This window comes from Equus caballus, chromosome 4, assembly GCF_041296265.1.
Source record: "Equus caballus isolate H_3958 breed thoroughbred chromosome 4, TB-T2T, whole genome shotgun sequence".
NCBI lineage: Eukaryota > Metazoa > Chordata > Mammalia > Perissodactyla > Equidae > Equus > Equus caballus.
The window spans coordinates 8,974,256-8,994,680 of NC_091687.1; the positions used below are offsets into that span (position 1 = coordinate 8,974,256).

At 37.0% G+C, this 20,425-nt stretch overlaps 1 gene segment (V, D, J or C); it reads right to left on the reverse strand.

The window, feature by feature from the left end:
• The window catches only part of LOC111773126 (T-cell receptor gamma chain C region C7.5-like), a 35,915-nt gene extending 15,705 nt beyond the window's left edge, over positions 1 to 20,210 (reverse strand). The window contains 4 exon segments of the C gene segment in view: positions 6,801 to 6,848; positions 7,133 to 7,192; positions 10,528 to 10,857; positions 20,048 to 20,210. Of these exon segments, the coding sequence occupies positions 6,801 to 6,848; positions 7,133 to 7,192; positions 10,528 to 10,857; positions 20,048 to 20,156 (547 nt within the window).
• Between the last annotated feature and the right edge of the window lie 215 nt (positions 20,211 to 20,425).

Here is a 20,425-nt window from a genome sequence, read left to right on the forward strand (position 1 = left end):
AGCTGTGTGGCGTAGTACCAGGGACTTAATTAATTTTAACTCATTGTCCTCATCTATAAAATGGGGAAAATATATTGTGCCACCTCCTAGGAGTATTCTGAGAATTAAACAAGAAAATGCCTGCAAACGCTGCACAATGCCTTCTGTATAGGACGCTGTCAGTACGTCTCAGTTCATCTTATTGGCGATTAGCAAGGAGCGAAGCCTTAAATAAAAACATAGAAGCACACTGATATCACGTATTCCTCAGTCATTAGAAACAAAAGCCCCACAAATGAATGAAGTCTATCACTGAAATAATTCAGAGCCTATGACTGTACCCTCTCGCTTACACTCATTTCATCCCCAAACCCTGTGTGAAGACGACTCCTATATTATATATATTATATAATCTGCCAACAGAGAGACAGGAGAGACTGATTGACAATATCTGCCCTACAATTCAAGGAATAATTAATCTTGTCTGTGAAAAACCAGTGCAGTTCAAAAGCTAATTAGATCAGGAGGGATAAAATTCCATAACATGACATGAAGGCAAGCATATACGCAACTTACCAATTTGCTCTGTTGGGGAAGCTGTTGTAGATGAAATGGCAGTGAGCTCTAGAAGAAAGGAGAGCGGGTCTTAGTCAAGATTCGTGTCCATTAGTGGACACTGTGTGTATATATAAAGGAATGTATCTATATGTATAATATAGGATCTACTGACAGACAGGAGAGATGGTCACTAAAAATATGAAAGTTATGAACTCCACAATTCCAGGAATATTTGGCCTGTTGTCTTTTAAGCCTGAAAAGTACAAAAGTTAAGTTGATCAAGAGAGAAAAAAGCCTATAGTATGACATGGAGGCAAAAATACACAATGACTTACTGCTTGTATCTGTCGGATAAGCCTTTGTAGAACCAACAGTAGTGGCCGTTGAGGTGACAACCAGAAGAAATGGGAGCAAGAGTAGTCAATTAGCAAGCCCAGTGCTGGACAGTGTGGGTAAGTGTTTATGTGAGTCTGCATGTAATGCACACACACACACACGAACAAATAACCCACTGAGAGAGACCATCTTTAAAAATATGAGCCCTCTGATGCCAGGAATAGTTCATCCGATTCCATGTAATTCAGGAGATCTAATTTAGGTATTGATTTTGTACATGAAGATGTTGAATTTAACGAAGGATACATTCTTTTCTCCTGTATCACAACTGCTCGGTAATATCCAATACTATCTTGTTTTCCTTCTGTATTTACAGCTCCTGGCACAGTCACAGCCACAAAGGAGCGGTTGGAGAAACACTTGCCGAATGGAAAAATAAACAGAAAATGTGGCTACTCCACAGTCTTCAGTACGTGCTGTTCACATAAATAGTTCCTATAAAAAACAATTGACATATTCCTCAGTCGTTAGCAACAAAAGATGCAGAAATGAAACAAGTCCAGTTTGGAAATAATTCGGTGCCTGTCACCGCACCCTCTAATTTATAGGCATCTCAACCCAAAACGAGCATTTAGCATGTTAAGACATCTCCTGGGAAATGATAGATTGATTGAAAATATCACTCAGAATATTCTGCAACATGTGGACAGAAGCTTAAGGCGGGGAATTTCGAAAGTTAAATTCATCCAGAGGAAAAACATACTATCACATGACATAAAGGCAAACATTTACAAAAGTTTAACAGCTTTCGCCGTTTACCTAAGTTTTGTAGAGTTAATAGTAGTGATTTTTAGAAGAAATAAGAACAAGTTTTAGTCAGTTGTCTGTGCCTATTAGTTGTCAGTTGATGTATATATATATATATGTATGTATGTGTGTGTGTGTATTTATATATAAAATCAGGAAACAGAGAGACAAGAGAGAGACTCGTTGAAAATACGTGCCCTAGAATTCCAGGATTCACTAGTCTTGTCTACAATAAACCAGTGAAGTTCAAAAGTTAATTTGATCAGGAGGGAAAAAATGCCATAGCATGACATGAAGACAAGCATATATGCAACTTACCACTTTGCGCTGTTGGGGAAGCTGTTGTAGATGCAATGGTAGTGACAACTGGGAGAAATGAGGGCAAGTATCAGGCAAGGTTCATGCCCATTAGTAACACTGCGTGTACATATAAAGGAATATATAAATATATATATACATGCACACAGATGATGTGCAGACAGACAGGAGAGGTGCTCACTAAAAGTCTGAAAGTTATGAGCTCCACAATTCCAGGAATATTTGGTCTTTCGTAATTTAAGTCTGAAAAGTACAAAAGTTAAGTAGATCGAGAGGGAAAAAAAAGCCTACTGCATGACATGGAGGCAAAAACACACAATAACTTACTGCTTTGCTTTGTCGTATAAGCCTTTGTAGAACCAACAGTAGTGGCCGTTGAGGTGACAACTAGAATAAATGAGAGCAAGTATTAGTCAATTATTGCTCCCAGCACTCGATAGCGTAGGTATGTGTTTATGTGAGTTTACGTGTATACACACACACACACACACACACACACACACATAGTCCACTGACTGAGAGACCATCTCTAAAATTATGAGCCTTAAGTTTCCAGGAATAGTTCCTTTGATTCTATATAATTCAGCAGTCCTAATTCAGGTATTGATTTTGCACAAGAAGATGTTGACTTTCACGAAGGATAGATTTTTCCTTCTGTAGCACAACTGGAGTGTAATATCCAATACTATGTTGTTTTCCTTCTGTATTCACAGCTCCTGGCACAGTGACAGCCACAAAGGAGCTGTTGGAGAAATACTTGTTGAATGGAAAAATAAACAGAAAATGTGCCTACTCCACAGTCTTTAGCACACACTGCTGACATGAAGAGTTGCTACCAAAATCAATTCACTAACTCTCAGAATCCACAACAGAATCTCACTTTTGAAGGAGTCTGGTTTAGGCACATTGCCCATGAAAGTAAAGGAATCAGGCATGTTTTTAAGGAGCATGCATATCCCAATGTCCCCAGTGCATGCCCATGATTTTCTGGAGTTGTGGTGTTTGTGGACGACAACAATATGAATAAAATCTCATAGCTATTGCGTGATTATTACTGCACCAGGCACTGTGTTAAATGCTTCACATGCATTATCTCGTTTAATGCTCCTGTCACACTGAAATGAGTTGTAGTTTGGAGGAGTCCTTGTTGCAAATGAGGAATAAGCTTGGGAGAGTAAGTGACTTGCCAAGAGTCATACCAGTGATGGCAGAGCCAGCATTCAAAGGACCATTGGGGAGGATTCAGTGACATAGAGCACGGAAAGTACTTTGTTAAAATAATCCATAGAAACAGAAAATAATCTATGGAGGAACACCATGATTCCACCGTTGTGGACACTAAAAACATCTTCTCTTCCAGGTATGTAAAATATTCTTAGCAAATGAACTTTTCCTTACAGGAGTTCAGCATTTCAGTTCAATTTTTTTCTGGTGATAGAAATGTAGGTCAAGTCATATTTATACTTCTCTGAATATATACAACCTGATGTAACACTTGTCTACAAGGTAAAAAATAGAGGGAAAATATACAAAGATAAAAACGTTTTAAAGATGATTGACTGTTTGATGGAGGAAAATAGAGTTGAAACCATTGTTTTTGTTTATTCTTTTTCTACTAGAAGTGTACTTGTCCAAATGGATACAGTTGAGGTATGCAATTTTATGCACCGGATGAGATCATTTTTTGTGGCTCTAAAACTGGGTTTGAAGTATAGGATTTGGATTAAATTCCAAGAATGAAAATGTGAGTATAATCATGTTTAGATGTTAAAATATCTTCAAGAACTGACGTTAACGTGTCTTCAAAGTCTCTTTTTCCTATACAGTGACTTATTCATCAAAAGGTAAATCAGAATCTCTTATTACCATGCGTTGATTGAGGTGAAAGCAGTAAAGTAATCATTTTTCATAATGAAATCTGTGTATGTACCCTAAATTCTCCTTCTCGGACAATGTTAATCCAAAACTTGGACCAGACTAGTTTTATCTTCTTCAAAATCACTTCACTGATTTGTGCTTTCGAGTTAAATTCTTAGCTTTTATCAAAAACAAAAAACTTCCAAGAAACAGCATTAGAAATTTTCTGTAGGATGACTTTACCAGCAATGTCCTCATTAGTTCTGTTGCCCTGAGAAGCCCATGAGAGACATTTGTTTCAGAAATTAGGTGCCAAGTAAAACAGGTTATGAACTGCAACCTCTCTGTGATAATCAACATCATGGAAGTTATTCGACCTCTTATTTTCCCCTGATCTCTAGAAAAATCAAAACCTAACAGGACATTTCAGCCCAGTGGTTACATTAACTTGTGCTTTGCACATGTTGCTTTCCCTCTGTCCTTAGCTGTAGAAACAGTAAATTAGGGGTGTCACTTTATTCTTATATTAGCGAGTCAGGAAAGGATATGAAAACTACAATCAATATCTAAAGAAATACACCCATGTTGTATTTTCAAAAGCAAGTGTTTTCACTGACATTATTTCATTTGCTCTTCATCATTGCCCCAGGAGAAAGCCAAGGCAAGTGTTTGAACCTAATTTGGTCACTGATTACACTACGGATCTGAGAGATGAAGACTGACTTCCGAAATTTGCACTGGTGCACAGCAGACGTCTTCGCACGTTTTCTTCTGTGCTCATTCCCCACTCCTTCAAAAGCTTGTTAACCACAGGGAAAAGGACAAACTGATTCCTTCTGATTTATAGGTGTTTGGGCTTTTGATCTGTCATGTTCATACACAGGACTTTACGACCCGGGTCTGGATATTTCCTGGATCACTGCCAGGACGAAGGCACATTCAGTCCTCTGCCCACACTGTCTGAATATGTGCAGCTTCTGCATCAAAGGGACTCCTCCAGGGCTTCATGCCTGAATCACAAGTGACCCTGAGTGATTAGGAACAGAATTTCTTCCCTTACAATAGTGTATCCTCCTTGGGACCATAATTCATCCTAGTGTACTCATCCACACATCCCTTACTGGCCTGTGACAGGGAAAGATTTATGTTTGTCTAATTAACAATGATTGTGAGCCAGACTACCTATTCAGTAAAGCACCAGGCCGAATCTCTTCCTGAGAAAATTTCCCATTTTCATGTTTTATCTTCAAGAGTCAGAACTCCAGAATTACTAGCACTTGTTGTGGAAAGCGATCTCGGAGATGATGTGCTCATAACGTGACCAGCCCTTGGTCTGGTCACGTGTTAGCTGAGATTCAGAGTCCTCTTCATTTTGGAAATGGAGGAAAGATCAGCAGGGCTAGAGCCAGTGCTTCTAGTCCCTTTCTTTGCGCATATGTAGGGAGAAAGGGCCACAAGCTAGTGCTGATTCTGTGACAGCCAAATGACATACCCTACGCTAAACATTCAGCATAGGTGACCTTATCTCTTCAATAACTGCATTAGATATAATTCTTTCTTGTTGGCAGATGAGCAAAGTGTTGCTCAGAAAACGTAAGTAACTTTCCTATTTTGATGCTATTAATCTTTAAAGAAATGGGGCTCAAGACGAGTCTCAGATACTGTGAAGTCCATGCACTTATCCACCCCCCACCATGTGTCTTTCATGTTTTATGGTCTTGGATTTGGGATTTCTTGCTCTAGGGCCATATTGTAGAGGAAGAAGAGAGAACCCAGTAAGTGCGTGAACTCTTGCTTTAGATGGCCGGGTTGAATCCACAGATCTAGCTGTGTAACATGGTGCAAAGGACTTAACTGCTTTTGACTCATTGTCCTCATCTATGAAATTTGGTAAGATATTGTACCACCTCATATCAGTATTATAGGAATTAAACAAGAACATGCAGGCAAAAGCCAGCACAAAGACTTCTGTACAGGAAGCTCTCGGTGTGTTTCAGTTCATGTTATTAGCTATCAGCAAGGACCGAAGACTTAAAAAAATCTAGAAGCACCATGATATCACATATTCCTCAGTCATTAGAAACAAGCCACACAAATGAATGAAGTCCATTGTTGGAGTAATTCCAGCCAATTACTGCGTCCTTTAATTTAGAGTCGTCTCATCCCCAAACCAGCATTTACTGTGTTAAGGCGACTCCTAGGAAATGATGGATTGATTTAAGGTATCATTCAGTCTATTCTGCAACATCCGGTAATTCTAGTTTTGCTATCTTAAGGCAAGGAAGTTCAAAAGTTAAGTTTATCTCAAGGAAAACAATGCTATATATAGCATGACATAAAGGCAAAAGTATACAAAAACTTAACGACTTTCATGATTGAGAACAGCTCTTGTAGAATTAATAGCAGGGATCTCTGGAAAAAATGAGAGCAAGTGTTAGAGAATTCTTTGTGCCTATTTGTTGAGAGTTGCCATGTATGTATACGTATGTGTTTGTATATATACATATATTTAAAATCTGCCAACAGAGAGACAAGAGAGATGCTCACTAAAAATGTGTGCCCTCCTCAGCCCAGTGGCATAGCAGTTAAGTTGATGTGCTCAGCCTCAGCTGCCCAGGGTTTGTGGGTTTGAATCCCGAGTGTGAACGTACACACTGCTCATCTAAGCCATGCTGTGGTGGCATCCCACGTATAAAATAGAGGGAGCTTGGCACAGATGTTAGCACAGGGTCAATCTCTCTCAATCAAAAAGGAAGAAGTTGGGCAACAGATTTTAGCTCAGAGCCAATCTTCATCAATAAAAAGAAAAGAAAAGAAAAGAAAAGAAAAGAAAAGAAAAGAAAAGAACCCTACAATTCCAGGAATAATTAGTCTTGTCTACTCTGAACCAGAGAAGTTGAAATACCATAGCATGGCAGGAAGGTAAGCATATGAAAAAAACTTACCACGTTGCCCTGTTGGGTAAGCTTCTATGGAACCAATGGCAGAGACCTCTAGAAGAAATGAGAGCAAGTATTAGTCAATTGTCCATGCCCATTATTCGACACTGTGGGTATATATGTAGGAATATATATGCGTGTGTGTGTGTATTTATACACATACATGTGATCTGCTGATAGACAGGAGACAGTCTCTAAAAACAGGAAAATTATGAGTGCCACAATTCAGGAATAATTGTTCTTTTATATGTTAAGTCTGAGAAGTACAAAAGTTACGTTGATCAGGAGGGAAAGAAGCCTATAGCAAGACAGAGAGGCAAATATGGACAATGACTTACTGTTTTCATCTTTTGGAGAAGCCTTTGTAGGATGAACAGCAGTGACAATTGAGATGAGAACTAGAAGAAATAAGAGCAAGTATTAGTCAATTATTCATGCCTATTATTTGACACTGTGCATATGTGTTTACATGAGTTTGAGTGTATGCACACACACACACACACACAATCTGATACAGAGAGACCATCCTTAAAAAGATGAGCCCTACGATTCCAGGAATAGTTCATCTGGTTCTATGTAATTCAGTAGATCTAATTCAGGTGTTGTGTTTCTGCACAGGAAGATGTTGCCCTTCACGGAGAACACATTATTTTCTTCATTATCACAACTGCAGGGTAATATCCAAGACCGTTTTGTTTTTCTTCTGTGTTCAGAGCTCCTAGCACAGTGCCAGCCACAAAGGAGGTGACGGAGAAATACGTGTCAAATGGAAAAATAAACAGAAAATGTGGCTACTCCACAGTCTTTAGCACACTTGCTGACATGAAGAGTTGCCGCCCAAATCAGCTCATCAACTCTCAGAATGCACAACAGAATCTCACTTTTGAAGGAGTTTGATTTAGGCACACTGCCCAGGAAAGCAAATGCCTCAGGCATACCTTTCCAGAGCATGCATACCCCAATATCCCCAACTCATGCCCATGATTTTCTGAAGTAGTGGTATTTGTAGACATGACAACAACAGGAATGAAAGCTCATAGTTGTTGAGTGATTATTACTGCGCCAGGCACTATGTTTGATGCTTCACATGCATTATCTTGTTTAATCCTCCAGTCACACTGAAGTGGACTTCAGTGGAGACCTTGGAGGACTCCTTGTTACAAAGGAGGAATAGGTTGGGAGAATAAGTAACTTGCTGAGGATCATACCAATGAGGGCAGAGCCAGCATTCAAAGGATCGTTGTGGAGGATTCAGTCAGATACAGCATGTGGAAAAGACTTTGTAAACATAACCCATAGAAATAGAAAATAATCTATAAGGGAACTCCACAATTCCACATTTGCGGACACCGAAAATGTGTTCTCTTCCAGATGTGTTAAATATTTTTAGCCAATGACCTTTTCATTACGGCAGCTCAGAATTTCATTGCAATTCTTTCCAAAGATAGAAAGGTAGTCCAATTCATATTTAACTTCTTTGAATATGTACAACCTGTTGTGAGACTTGTCTGCAATGTAAAAAAGAAAGTAAGACAAACGTGCAATGATAAAAGATGTTTTTAAATATAGTTGCCTGTTGGGTGGAGGAAAACACAGTAGAGACCTTAGTTTTTGTTTACTGTTTTTCTACTAGATGTGTTCTTGTCCATATGGATATGGTTTTAGTATGCAATTTTATGCACTCAATGAGATCTTTTTGACGGATATCAAAATAGGATTTGGAATAAATTCCAAGAATGAAAATGTTAGCATAATCATGTTTCGACGTTAAAATATCTTCAAGAACTGAATTTACTGTGTCTTAAAAGTCTCTGTTTTGTAACAATGACTTTTTCATTAAAAGATAAATAAAACTCTTTATCATTATGCATTGATTGAGGGAAAACAATAAGGTAACAGTGCTTCATAATAAAATCTGTGTATGTATCCTAAGTTCTCTCTCGCAATCAAGGTTGGTCAAAAACTTGGACCAGACTAGGTTTATCTTCTTTCAAATCACTTCATCGATTTGTGCTTCTATGTTATATTCTCACCTTTTATCAAAAACAAAACAACTTCCAAGAAGTATCATTAGAAATTTTGCTGTATAATGGCACTAACAGAAATGTCCTCATTAGCTTTGGTGCCCTGAGAAGCCCATAGGAGACATTTGTTTCAGAAATTAGGTGCCAAGTAAAATATATTATGAACTACAACCTCTCTATGATAATCATCACCATGAAACTTACTATATGTCTCGTTTCTTCCTGATCTCTAGAAAAACCAAAACCTCACAGGACACTTAAGCCAAATGGTTATATTAAACTTGTGCTTTGCATGTGTTGCTTCCCTGGGATTCTTAGCTGTAGAAATAGTAAATTAGGGCAGTTTTATAAATTTTATGTTAGTTTTAGGAGAGGATATTAAAAAGTACAATAAACAGATAAATAAATACATCCATGTTGTGTTTTCAAAAGCAAGTATTTTCACTGACATTGTTTCATTTGCTCTTCATCATAGCCCCAAGAGAAAGCCAAGACAAGTGTTGGAACCATATCTGGTCACTGAAGAAACTAAGAATCCCAGAAGATAAAGACTGCCTTCAGAAATTCATACTGGTACACAGCAAAGGTCTTCGCACATTTTTTTTTTTTGTGCTCGTTCCCCACTGCTTCAAAAGGGCTTGTTAACCATAGAGAAAAGTACACTCTGATTCCATCCTATTTATAGGTCCTCTGGGGCTCCTGTTCTGTTGTGTTCATACTCAGGACTTTAAGTCCTGAGTCTAGAGAGTTACCGAACCATCGCCAAGACCAAGGCACATTCAGTCCTCTGCTCACACTGTCTGAATACGTGCAGCACCTGCGTCAAAGGGACTCTTTTGGGACATCATGCCTGAATCATGTGTGACCTGAGTGATTATGAAAAAAATGTGTTCTCTTACAACAGTGCATCTTCCTTGGGGCAATAATTCATCCTCGTGTCCCCATCCACACATCCCTTCCAGGCCTGGCACAGGCCAGTTCTGCAATAAATCTTTGCTGAGCTGCATTTACCAATGGCAAGAAATAAATTCATTACGTAGAATGGAGGCATGTGTGTACACATTAGCCTCATCCAACCTGTAAGTAGGAAATTTTACCGTATGGTGGTATATGAAATACAAAAGCAGAACATCTAAGACCATAATAGTACTGCAGTGGCCAAACTATTTATTTTTCTGTTGAGCTACCACCTGGCTCCCTCAAATGAACACCATTTGGTTGTCTAATAGCATTGTTTTGAGGTTGTACTCTGAGTAAAGCAGGATGAAAGTGAGAGTGACTCTGCTTGTTGAGTAGAATGTCCTGGAAAGACATAGAGTCGTACTTCTTTCCCGATCAAGTAAGATCATCAAAAGTGGAATCTCTCTTTGAGTATGTCTTGTGTGCTACGGTGCTAGGTGCTTTCACGTATTTGGTATCATTTAATCCGTCAACAATCCTGAAAAATGTCTCTAAGAACTTAATATTTTGGTTGATGAAACTAAGGCTGAGAAAAGTTAAGGAAATTTTTCTTTTCTTTCTTTTTGTGTTCTGAAGCCTATAATATTTTAATTCATTGGGGAAATAGAGGGACATTTTTGCTACCAATAAATAGAACAACATTTAAGAAACATTTATATTTGTTTGCTTTTCATTGATACTTGACAGAAAAGGTGGGATATTCCCTTTGAAAAAAAAGTGTTCTAGGAGGTGTATTTATATATACATACCTTCAATCACTGAAGGAAAAATAATCTCTTGGCCAACCCCTCCTTTATTGTGCTCGTGTTGGACGATGCATTTGTGTTTCTTATCCACTGACTTTTTAGTGACGGTCAGCCAGCTGAATTTCATGTATGTGTCATTAGTCTTCATGGTATTTCCCTGCTGGGATTCTAGAATTGCTTTGCCATTCTTTTCTTTCCAATATATGTTAATAACATCAGGGAAGAAATTCTCAAGAAGACAAAGATACGTTCCAGCCTTATGGAGGTTTATTTCAGCAAGCGAAGGAAGAAAAATGGTGGGCTTGGGGGAAATGTCTGCAGGAAGGCGTCTATCTGTGGGGGAAAATGGAATAGCAATTAAAAAGAATCATTAGAGATGCACAATGATTGTGTGGTTTGCAACAACCTAGCGCATAGCAATAGGAAGAAAAGCTGCCATTGAATTAGTGCTTACCAAGGCCTTTCTTCCACCATAGGCTGTGAGGTTTTTATTGGTTTTATTTTCAATGAGAAATGAGGTTCCAGAGGTTATGTGACTTATCCAGAGTCACAGCTGTTAAGTGGCAGAGCCTGGATTTCAACTTGGCCTTTGTTCTGTCTCGACATCCTAAGATGGGGTATTACTTTTAGCTGCTCCATTGCAAGGCAGCTAACATTCATGAACAAACGTATTTTTAAAAATCTCTTTGTTCTATCATAGCAGAGTTTGTTTTCAAGGTGGGTAGGTAGGTGGTAGGAATAGGGGAGGAGATCAGGTAACTTTGATGATGTCTCTACACATGAGAATGTCTGGTCCTTTCTAAAGTACGTCCCTTTTACCATCCCATGAATTTTGTAATTTATGCTCTTTTGGCCAAGTATCACTTTTTCATTTCTGCAAGTCTGTGAAATCTCACTCTTCATTTAACTCTTTCTGGAATGCACCTTACTTGGCTTATTTGTCATATAAATAAATATCAGGGAGAAGTTTTTCATTTTTTTAAAAACAATGCACAGTCGCTTGTTAATAGGAATCCATTTCCTCGTGTACTTGACAATCGAGTTGACTTGTTAGCTTCATATGTGGGTCCCATGCTCAGTTCTGAGGTAATAGTGTTCTCCTACTTGATGTCTAATTTTATATAACGTCTGAATTTCACCCCTGAACCACTCCAGATTTTAGAGTAGAACAGTATTAATAATGCACCTCCAAAGTATTTACAATGCCTTGAATTTAGAAGCAAAATAGCAATGTTTCCAAAACTCCTATTAAAATTTTTATTGATTATTTTCAGAAACGCTATTATAATAATCTTATCAGGTACTGCACTTAGAATTTTGCTTCACTTTAGAATATGTTCACCAAAAGCACATTTTATTGTGGCATTTGTTTAAGTTTAAGCCTGATTAATAATACACCACATTTTGACTCTCAGTGTCTCCTCCATAATTTGTCTCTAGCCTATAGGGCTGTGATATTCTTTTAGAGCTCCATTCTTTTCTCTGTTTTCACCTGCTGGTTGGTGTAATGTTAAGTGTCACAGTTCCAGAGTCTCTTGCAGACATAATGTCAAAATATATAAGAAAACATCATACAACAAAGGCATGTCACTTTTATGCTGGGATGTTAGTTGATTATATGTTTATTGTTAATCTAATGATGGCAATTATAAATATTAAAACCCTTCAATTTGATTTCCAATTGACTCACAAATGCTTTACTAATATTTATTGTCTTTGGGCTTGCTTGGAGTAAATAATTCAATGGACAATTTCTTAAGAAAAGTGGAATTAAATTTCTTATTTGAGAAAAAAGACGAAAAATTCTTGAGAAGTTCTGCCTATATAGCAAAGCTCCAGATTTTTATAGTAAATTAAGCAGCAAACTATGTTGAGCTTTTTACTCATACTGTAAATGCAATTAGGTTATAATGTGCTTATTTTAATTTTATACATCTTGCTTTTAGTGCTATTGATATTTTATTGATTATGACAATAAAAAACTATATTTCTCCAACCATTTACTTTGTTTTTAATTTCCAAAGCATGTTATATTAAACAAGATTAATTTTTCAATCATACATTAAATTTATATAATTTTCACCTTTAGTCAATATATTAAAGAAACTAGGGCCACCCTGGTGGCGTGGTGGTTAAGTTCACTGTGCTCTGCTTCAGTGGCCTGGGTTCGGTTCCCATGGAGGATCTACACCACTCTTAGTGGCCGTGAAGTGATGGCGATACATATACAAAATTGGTGAAGATTGGCAACACATGTTAGCTCAGGGCGAAACTTCCTTACCAAAAAAAAAAAAAAATCTAATTTTCATCTTAGGAACTTTTGTTTCTTTATAGGGATACTTCTGATTCATTATATTAGATAAATTGAAAATAAAATAATGAACTGGAAAATTTCTGTGTGATAACACACTATTCTTACCTCCTGCCCCTTTTCCTTAGCTAGATTCTTTAACTTTCATTGTTTTCAGAATAAAACTAATCTTGAATTCACATAGCTTTCTCAGTATAATGGTTAACGAAGCATTAGGTAGTGCACTTATGTATGTATGGTTAGTGCCTGTATTTTAAATAATTATATTACATGTTTGTTCTTTAAATATATTTAAAAAAATATATTAATAGTGTTTTCTATGGTCAAAATCATTTTCATGATACATAGAATGGAAACCAAGAAAAACGTAAATAAACCCGTCTAATTACTTCATATACATTCATCTGTATGATCAAGTAACACATTTGAGTGAAATTTCAGGACTTCTTTACATTTTATTAAGGTGCTGCAGTATGAATTCCAAATAAATTTACCAATTGTCAACAAAACATTTTATTGAAGGTATGGTATCTCAAACCTGCAGAGTGATTTTAAGTGTTCTCTAGTTTCTTCTTGTAATTTTTCTTTTATTAAATAAATAATTATAGATATTTCATATTTAAATATGCATTTCAAATTATGACAAGTTTCTACTATAGTTGATTTTTCATTTTGAACAATTTCTATATGAATTAAACTTTTCTTTCTGATAAACAAGAGTATGAAGCCATAACTTACTAGCTGCAAATTTTTGGGCCGATAAATGTTGGCATTAGAGATGATATCAATTAAAATAACGGATTAAGATGTAAAGCACATGGAATATCAATAACAAAATAATCAAACACATTTTCATCTCATTTTCTTGCCAAGTGAGGGAAAAGTCTGCTAAAGAGAAACAAACACCCCGAAACTCATTTATATGTGCAAGTGGACAGTGAGATGAGTTTCCATTGGAGCAGTTGAAGTACAGCTAATCCTCTGGAGAGTTGCTGCTCTGTCAGTGTCATTGGCTGCAAACAACTCTTCACACTGGGTACAATTCTCCCTTCACATTTGAGTCGGGGGAACGTGTATTTGGCACCTGTTATGTGTTGACAATTTGCCGAGCACTTTATTCATGCTATTTCATTCCATTCTCATACCAGCCCTGCTGGATACACACTGTCTTCCCATTTTATGGATTAGGAAACTGAGGCCAGAGAATAAGCACCAATTTGCATAAGCAGGACCTAAAGTGGTGGATCCAGGTTAGCCTGACACCAAAGCCCAGGCTCTTTGACAACACCCTCTCACCGTTGGAAAGGAAATGTGTCAACTCACAAACTTATCTGTAATCGTAAACTTTGTCCGAGGGCCAAACACTTTCATGACTCATACATTATACTTGAGTCCTTTAATAAGTCCATATTTACACGAAACCAGACCCTATTCTAATATTTGCACAATGTTGACTATGCTGTTCTGTGCCAAATGATTTGCTTTAAAATCACTTCTAAGGTTTCTACAATTGATCTCCATCACATTCTTGCTTTTCCTAATCATTCTTTATTATTCCAATTTAATTGCTTCTTGCCTTTCCTCTATTACCGGGAAAAGTTCCATTCTTCTGATGCCTACCAATGATGACAAGTTTTGTTCCATCACCAAGGAGTTTTGTATAGTAATTCCACAGTGATCAATCCATATCAAAAATTTTAGACTAGTTTAGTTTCTCTGAGGTCTTCAAATTCTAGGAAACTATGGTGGCCTGCAATCAAAAGACCAAAGTTCTATCCTGGGGAGCCTTGCTGGGAACAAGTTCTGTGACTGAAAAAATCAAGTACATTAAAGTCTTTTGTGCTTTATTTGTTTGCACATTGTGATGTTAGTGTAAATCAACTCAACACCTCTTCCAGAGCTGAAGTGAGACCAAAACGAAACAAGATTTAGAACACGATTTGATTAAAAATGCTGTGGAAATAGAGATTACAATAATGATTATTATTATCATTATTATTAACAATTTGTTTATAATGATTGTGTGTTCCAACACTATATTTTAATCTCATGTGACCAAACCTTGCCCTTACTAACAGGAATTCAGTATTTTGGGGTTGCAATTTGATTGCGGCAATTAAGTGTGAAGAATTGTCCCTTCATTTGGATTCCACTTTGCTCTAATATGCCTGGAATTCTCAAAGCCGTAAACACAGGAAACATGCTTTTTACACATCCAATTAGGAGGTAATCATTTGTCTTGTCTTATCTGCTCCATTCCCAGTGTAAGAAAGTCAAAGGATCATTGGGTAAATCCTAATAATATGTAGTCAGTGTATGGAACTGCTTCACTTGTGTTGTCCAAACAAATGGCTCTTTTCTTTTGCATTTCAAGTTTTCACCAGAAATTTAAGCCTCAAAGTGACATCTTTTCAGCTAATTAAGAAAGTTCAGCTTGAAACTCCTGGCAGTGGGCCTTCAAGACAGAAGGATTAAAAAGATGACAGGAGGCCTGTCCTCAGATCCTCCTATTGTCACATTAGACACTAAATGCTACCTGCCTGACCATGTCTGCTGAGGGTCACCCTCTGTGGATGACATTCAATGTGACGATGCCCAAAGCGTTGATGCAGTAGTGGTATAAAATGGGTTTGCGAAAGACTATTTCTTCCACTTTATAAAATGTATGTTGAAGGCAATGTCCACCCTATTACTTCACTTTCCTCCTAAAGGACTCATGCATTAAAGTCCTTTTCTAATTTTATGGTGGGAAAACATATCCTACTTGAAAATTTAATGTGTTTTTTTCATCAGTTAACGATAACTATGAATTCTACTTTATGTTCTTCTCCTACCTTTGAACATAAAATTTTACCCTATGCTCCTTGCTAGATATTCACAGCTCTTTTTTCTTCTGCTTTCCTTCATGGTTTGGATCTTCTATTTTTATTTCATGGTCTGACTGCACAGACATACCTTGGAGATATGGCAGGTTCAGTTCCAGACCACTGCAATAAACTGAATACCTCAATAAAGCAAGTCACACAATTTTTGGTTTCCCAGCATATATTTAAGTTATATTTACACTATACTGTAGTCTATTACGTGTGCAATAGCATTATGTGTAAAAAGCAATGTACATGGCTTAATTAAAAAATACTTTATTGGTTAAGAATGCTAACCACTGAGGCTTCAGCAAGTCAAAATCTTTCCTGGTGGAGGGTCTTGCCTAGATGTTGATGGCTGCTGACTGATCAGGGTGGTGGTTGCTAAAGGTTGGGGTGGCTGTGGCAATTTCATAAAATAAGACAGGAATGAAGTTTGATGCATCCATTGACTCTTCCTTTTACAATCAATTTCTCTGTAGCGTGTGTTGCTGTTTGATAGCATTTTACCCACAGTAGAGCTTCTTTCAAAATTAGAGTCAATCCTTTCAAACCCTGAGACTGCTTTATCAACTAAGTTTGCATGACACTCTAAATCTTTCATTATCACTTCAACAATCTTCACAACATCATCACCAGAAAGAGATTCCATTTCAAGAAAGCACTTTCTTTGCTCATCCGTAAAAAGCAACTCCTTGTCCGTTAAAGTTTTGTCATCAGATAGCAGCGGTTCAGTCACATCTTCAGGCTTCACTTCTATTTTTAGTTGCTATTTCCACCACATCTGTGGTTACTTCCTTTACTGAAGTCTTGAACCTCTCAAAGTCATCCGTGAGGTTTAGAATCAACCTCTTCCAAACTCCTATTAGTGTTTATATTTTGATCAATTTCAACGAATCACAAATATGCTTAACCTCATCTAGAATGGTGAATCCTTTCTGGAAGGTTTTAAATTTACTTTTCCCAGATCCATCAGAGGAATAACTACCTATGGAAGCTATAGCCTTATTTCTTAAATCATAAGACTTGAAAATCAAAATTACTCCATGATTCATGGGCTGCAGAATGGATGTTACATTAGCAGGCATGAAAACAATGTGAATCTCATTGCACGTCTCCATCAGAGTTCTTGGATGACCAGGTGCATTGTCAATGAGAAATAATGGTTTGAAAGACATCCTCTTTTCTGAACAGTAGTTCTCTTGAGTGGGCTTAAAATATTTAGTAAACCATGTTGTAAACAGATGTGTTGTCACCCAGGTTTTGTTGTGTCATTTATAGAGCACAGGCAGAGTCGTTTTATCATAATTCTTAAGTGTTCTAGGATTTTCAGAATTGTAAGTGAGCAGTGGCTTCAACATAAAGGCATCAGTTGCATAAACTCCTAACAAGAGAGTCAGTCTGTCCTCTGAAGCTTTGAAGCCAGGAATTCCTTCTCCTCTCTAACTATGAAATTACTAGATGGCATCTTCTTCCAACATAAGGCTGTTTCATCTACATTGAAGTTCTGTTGTTTACTGTAGCCATCTTCATGAATTATCTTAGCTTGATCTTCTGGAAGCGGCAGCTTCTGCATCAGCACTTACTTCGTCACCTTGCACTTTTATGTTACGGAGATGGCTTCTTTCCTTAAACCTCATGAATGGAGCTCAGCTAGCTTCAATCTTTTCCTCTGCAGCTTCCTCACTTCTCTCATCTTTCACAGAATGGAAGAGAGCTGGGCCTTGCTCTGGAGTAGATGTTTGCCTAAGTGAACATTGTGGCTGGTTTGAACTTTTATCCAGACTGCCAAAACTTTCTCCACATCAGCAAAAAGGCTGTTTTGCTTTCTTATCATTCATGTGTTCACTGGAGTAGCACTTTTCATTTCTTTCAAGAACTTTTCCTTTGCAGTCACAACATGGCTAACTGGCACAAGAGGCCTAGCTTTTGGCTTATCTCGGTTTTCAACATGTCTTCCCCACTAAGCTTACTCATTTATAGGTTTAACTTAAAGTGAGAGACATGCAGCTCTTCTTTTCACTTGAACACTTAGAGGCCATTATAGGGTTATTAGTTGGCCTAATTTCAATATTTTTATGTCCCAGGGAATACAGAGGCCCAAGGAGAGGGAGAGAGATGGGGAACAGTCAGTGGGGCAGTCAGAACACACACAATGTTCATGCATTAACTTCGCTATCTCATGTGGGCACAGTTCATGGTACTCCAAAACAATTACAATAGTAATGTCATAGATTGCTGATCACAAATCACCACAACAGATGCAATAGTAATGAAAAAGTTTGAAATATTGGAAGACTTTCCAAAATATGACACAGAGAAATGAAGCGAGCAAATGATTTGGGAAAAATGGTGCTGATAGACTTGCTCAATACAGGGTTGCCACAAACCTTCTATTTTTAAAAAATGCAATATCTGCAAATTGTATTAAAGCAGAACGCAACAAAATGAGGTATGCCTGTGCTTGTGTATTTGATTTTAGGTCTTCCCAAATGGATTCTGGGAATAGGCACTTGAAATAAATGACAAATATTTTGTGCATTATAGCTTATTTCTTTTTCTGCCCCAGCGGTTGATAGTTTAGTTAAAGGTCTAACTTGAATATGACATGAAAAGTGGGAGAATATATTTGCAAATCCTGGCTCTGTGATATAGAAACAAAACAGGCAGAATTCAGATAGACTCAAAGTGCCAGAACATAAAGAGAGGCTTTCTTTCTCAAAATTATCCCTCAGAGAACGGGAGTCATCTTATGTTTCAGTCCTTGTGCCACCTCTCCTATTAAAAGATGCTCTTCTTATATTCTGCTATGATCAAAAACTACTACTTGGACAAGATCACCACTTGAAATGAACTCAATTAATGCCAATTTTGGAACTAACACTTGCAAAAGAAAGTAAAGAAATTTAACGTGGATTTGGTAAATACTACTCGGGACTACAGCTCTACAGTTTGTGTTTACATTGCATGTTTATAGAATCACAGAAGACATGAAAAAAATCATTTCCTTTTAGTTTGTAAATGGATAGTTGTCTCTTTAGATAAAATATCCAGTGACATCGTGTACGGGGATCCCAAAACAGACACTCAGCTCCTGAGTTGATCTAGAAAGTTTCCCTAAGGTAGATGTTGCTGATGCATGTGAAGAGTCTGAACAAAATTTTTAACAAAATTAGTGCAAAAAAAGTAATATTGCTCAAATGATATTTGTATTAATATAACTTTTAGCTTTTTAGCTATAATCCAACTAAGAAATATTATAAGTGGATATTTGACTTTTACCTATATCACTATAAATTTATACATTCAACTTGAAAGAGCACCTCTTTTTTGGACTTCCAGGTATTTATACTGGTAAACGAAGGATCACCTTCTTCAGGCTAATAATATTTGAGATAATTCTTATTAGATTCTATTTTTTACAGAAGCAGGTAACAATTAGTCTTAGAAATTGAAAGTTTTTTTCCAAATGCTGACCATTGTTCTAATGTAACCTGTAGACTAGAAGATAATTAATACATTTATCTGTATAAGTTAGAACACTTATCCACTAGACTAGAAGTTTTTGGAGTATTGGGAAGTTTTCTATCTTTATCTTCTTCCCCCATTTCTCCCCGCTATCCAGCACAGAAACTGTCTTCATTGAGTATTTGCTGACAGAATGAATGAGCAAATGAGGATGTAAAACCGTGAAGACTCTTTTCATGGACTTTGGAGCTGAAATGTTTTATTAAACTTATATATTCCCTTAAACTGATCCATCTCTATGCAAGTCAATTGATTTGTCATAAATTTTGACTGCTCTCAGCCTACATCTAAGAACCTAGAGTAATAATAAGTGAGATTTATCAATGTTCTATAGTCATTTACTCTAAGAATTCATGTTTTGCATTGCTGGGAGGAATGAGATGAAAACCAGTACATAGATTTTGCAGGTTATTGTGAGAAAGGAGCACTATGTTTTGTCTCAAAATATAGACAAGAGGTAATTAGTAAAAGTATCTTCCGCTTAAAAGGCAGTATACAACAAAAGCATCTTGAATCCATAACTTATACCAAATGTTTACAGATGTGGTCCAAAATATATCTTAATTTCTAGTCTGAGTCTATCATTTCTGTGTGTGTATTCTAAAAGTAATGTTTCAATCTGCTAACAATTATGGAAGTAAACAAACCATTTATGAAGTAGTTTTGTTTTCACATATAGTGATTAGTAGCTGCGAACTCGCTGTTCATATGCTAAGGCCAAGCATGTGGCAGTCAGATAAGTGTGATCCTAAATTGTTTTTCCAAAAAAGCATCTATCATTTTTTCATTACTAGGGCAAAAATAGAAAAAAGTTACTTACCAGAGGAAGTTACTATGAGCTTAGTCCCTTTTCCAAATTTCTTGATCCAGCTTGAGCTATCACACTGGTTACAACTTCTACAAAAACTCAGCCTCCTCCTAAGCTTCATGATGTAACTAGCAGTTTAAAAACCGTGTACCAGCAATTGGATCTTCTGGGTTCCTTTGGAAGTCCTTGAATATAAGTTTTGTGGTATCACATATTTTATAACTTTTCCTCAGATAAATTGACGCAAATGTCTGTTTTCCAACAAAACAGTAATCATTGAAAAGCAATGATGGAAAATGGAAATAATAAAAGCAGCAAAAGAAGAGATCAGGCCTAACTAGTCAACCAATTACTTTTCTAAATTACTAGGAAAAGCACTCAGAGAATTAA